The 2,789-nt window shown below is 53.7% G+C and overlaps 1 protein-coding gene across 1 annotated transcript in view; it reads right to left on the bottom strand.

Moving 5' to 3' along the window:
• Nucleotides 1-1,446: 1,446 nt before the first annotated feature.
• The window catches only part of LOC112548805 (zinc finger protein RFP-like), an 84,870-nt gene continuing 83,527 nt past the window's right edge, over nucleotides 1,447-2,789 (bottom strand). The window contains exon 2 of the mRNA XM_025195525.1: nucleotides 1,447-1,840. Coding sequence (XP_025051310.1) covers nucleotides 1,559-1,840 — 282 coding nt within the window. The 3' untranslated portion in view covers nucleotides 1,447-1,558. The remainder of the gene's footprint in view (nucleotides 1,841-2,789) is intronic.

Genomic DNA, 2,789 nt, shown 5'->3' with positions numbered 1-2,789 from the left:
CTGGGGCTTCTCCGAGCTGGAAGAGTTTCACTCAGGGCAGGCGCCCCCCTGCATCCGGCTCCTCCGACACGGACGGTTGCCTTGTACGGCCCAGCCCTGCGCCCCTCGTGGCTTCACGTCCACAGAGATCTCAATAGACATCTCACCTGGGGTTTGCAATGGCTTTGTCTCTTGGGCCTTCACTCCCCCTCTTCTCTCCCTCCATCTCCCCTGCGCTGGCTCCTTGCTCGGGCTCACACAGGGGACGTCCCATGCAAGTTGGACACTGCTTTTCCTGGGCCTGGTCTTGGGCCTTGGCCGTCTTCACCACGAGGCTGCTCAAGCTGGGCCATGCTCTTATTCACCCACAAGCCTCCTCCCCCCCTTGGGGCAGCCGCGTGGCACTGATGGTGGCACAGGAACTCCACCTACCTTCGTGTCGGTGTTTTCCACCTCCAGATGTTGACCACACAAACTGGGGCTGGAGGTAAAATAGGACTAAAAGTAAAAGCATTTGCAACGTTTATTGTCTCCAAACCAGTTTCTAGGCAGTTCCTAGCCCAACAGGAGAGTTTTATGCTGGAAATCTTTTGGGCTACAGCAGGCTCGCCTAGAAGTGCTCTGTGTTTCCAATTATTAGGTAGTAGATTGACAAGCTTCCCATGTTGTTTCCATTGTATTTGTCCTTGCTACCTCCCCACAAAGGATGAACAACCACTTTCCACGGGAATTGAAGAGTTTCACCCAGGGACTCTCCACAGAGCAACAGACCGTCAGAGCCATTTACAGAAAGGAAACATCCAGCTCTTGCTCTAGTCCAGGTGCAGCAACCCCTGCCACGTGTGCTGAGCATGGCGCTCTTTTGCCTCGCCACCCCCCCGCCGGCCGGGGCTGTAGGCACCTGGTGCCAGCCACGAAGCCCAGGCCGCTCCCAGCAGGCGGCTGGGCAGCTGACAGCCCTGCAGCAAGCACACTGGGCTCTGTGGCCGGCAGCAGCTACCCAGAGCCTGGGCCGGCTGCCGCCAGGAGGCTGCAAACATTTGCTCTGGGCTCTGGCATCTGCTCCATACCAGCAGGTGCACGCGCAGTTTGGAGTGGATGGTGGGGGAGGGCCCTGAGGCAGCGCAACCCCGGCCTCTTCCCCACTGCTGGTACAGAGCTGATGACTGGGCTCCTACCTGGGGAAGGGTAATTCCTGCTCAGAGCTGTTACCATTGTCCAAAACAAACTCACTGCATTGGGCTGCTTGTGCTTACTAAGCAGAGCAGCCAGCATACTGTCCAAGTGACATAACCCACTCAGAGCTCTTTGCCGTTTCATATTTTTTATTCATTCAGTCTGTCTTTGAAATGTTTTGGTTTTCTTCTGATTTGCAGTGAAAAGAATCAGTTCCTTGGACCTAGAGGAACAACAGCCCTTCAGTGCTTAGAAGGTGGCACCTGGCAGAAATGGAGGTGTCCAGGGGAGTTAGGCACGGAGGGTACGAGGTGGGAGTTGACCGATGGCTTTGAAAATGCCTGAATTTTGTACTGACCTGCTTGAAAAGCCCACTAGGATCCAGGTCCATAACATGAGGTGTTTAACACCCACATTCAGATGAAAGTGAATTAGGTGCCCTCGTGACTCTGATTGTATGGGCCTTGTCAAGTAGAAGTGTCCTCAATACGTTACAGATGTATAATAGCGCATAGGTGTGCCAAAGAGCTCTTGTTTCACTGCCACTAGCAAAGTAGTGTCCACTTTCTTCAGCTGCAGAAAGGGAAGAAGACAGATGGAGAAGAGGAGAAACAGCTGCAAAGCAGCCCCAGACACAGGCGTGGGTGAACTGGGCAGCCGCCTGGGGCCCAGACAGAAGCAGGGGCTGAAAATGGAAAAAAGAAAGGAATAAAATTGCAAAAAAGTTTACATAATTGAGCATGTACCATACTGGCAATGTTACCAATTCAGAATAAATTATTTAAAGACATTGATACTGTGGCAGAAATGCCACCGTCTGTGGCCCTCTCCAGAGATCTGTCTCAGCCGGCCTGAGAGGCTGGTGTTGATCCCTCAGGGCGGGGATCTCCCACCTTGTCTGCAGACAAAAGCCTGGCGCCTGGGAGGCGATGCTCTGGTCACCTGGGCAGGGCGGGGCAGGGCCTGGCCCTGCGCGCGGGCCCAGGTAGCCAGGGATGCCATGCAGATTGGTCGGTTTGTAGCCAGTATTGGCAGCTTCGGTTGGACCGGCTGCTGAGGTCAGAGAGGTTATTTAAGGGCCCGGGCCAGGAAGAAGGGCAGCCATTATCCATGCGGTCATCCAGGTGAATCTGACCCTGGCTCTCTCCTCATCACCGCATGCTCCAAGAGTGCCCTGCCTCCAGAGGAAACAACAAGCACCTCTGGATGATGCGAGTGAGTAAGCTACTCGAGATCCGACTAGATATTTAGCTTCAGTAACTCAGATGCGTGTTCAAACGGCTACCTCAGCCACCCTGGTTTGCACTATGGGATTCCTCTGATATTCATCTGATATCCCTGTGATATTTCTATGATACTGCTCTACCTTTTACCCTGTTTTCACCCTACCCCCTGTAATCAATAAAGTTCTCCTTGTGACCGGTGTGGGAGACTTATTGCGAGGTGGGTCTAAATTATGCCAAAGAGGCCCCTTAAGTCTATGGACTAAGCGAGGCTTCCTAATAAGCCCCTGACTTGGGGAAGTGCCCCAAGTGCTTATACTGGGTCTAGCACCCATTGGACGATCAGGCCTGTGTTTTCCAAGGTGCGCAGAGCCAGAAGTGAGTCCAGAGCCTTGGATGGTGGCAGCGGGA

This window comes from Alligator sinensis, unplaced genomic scaffold (assembly GCF_000455745.1).
Source record: "Alligator sinensis unplaced genomic scaffold, ASM45574v1 scaffold1734_1, whole genome shotgun sequence".
Classification (NCBI taxonomy): Eukaryota; Metazoa; Chordata; order Crocodylia; family Alligatoridae; genus Alligator; species Alligator sinensis.
This window is presented reverse-complemented; position numbering and strand designations above follow the sequence as displayed.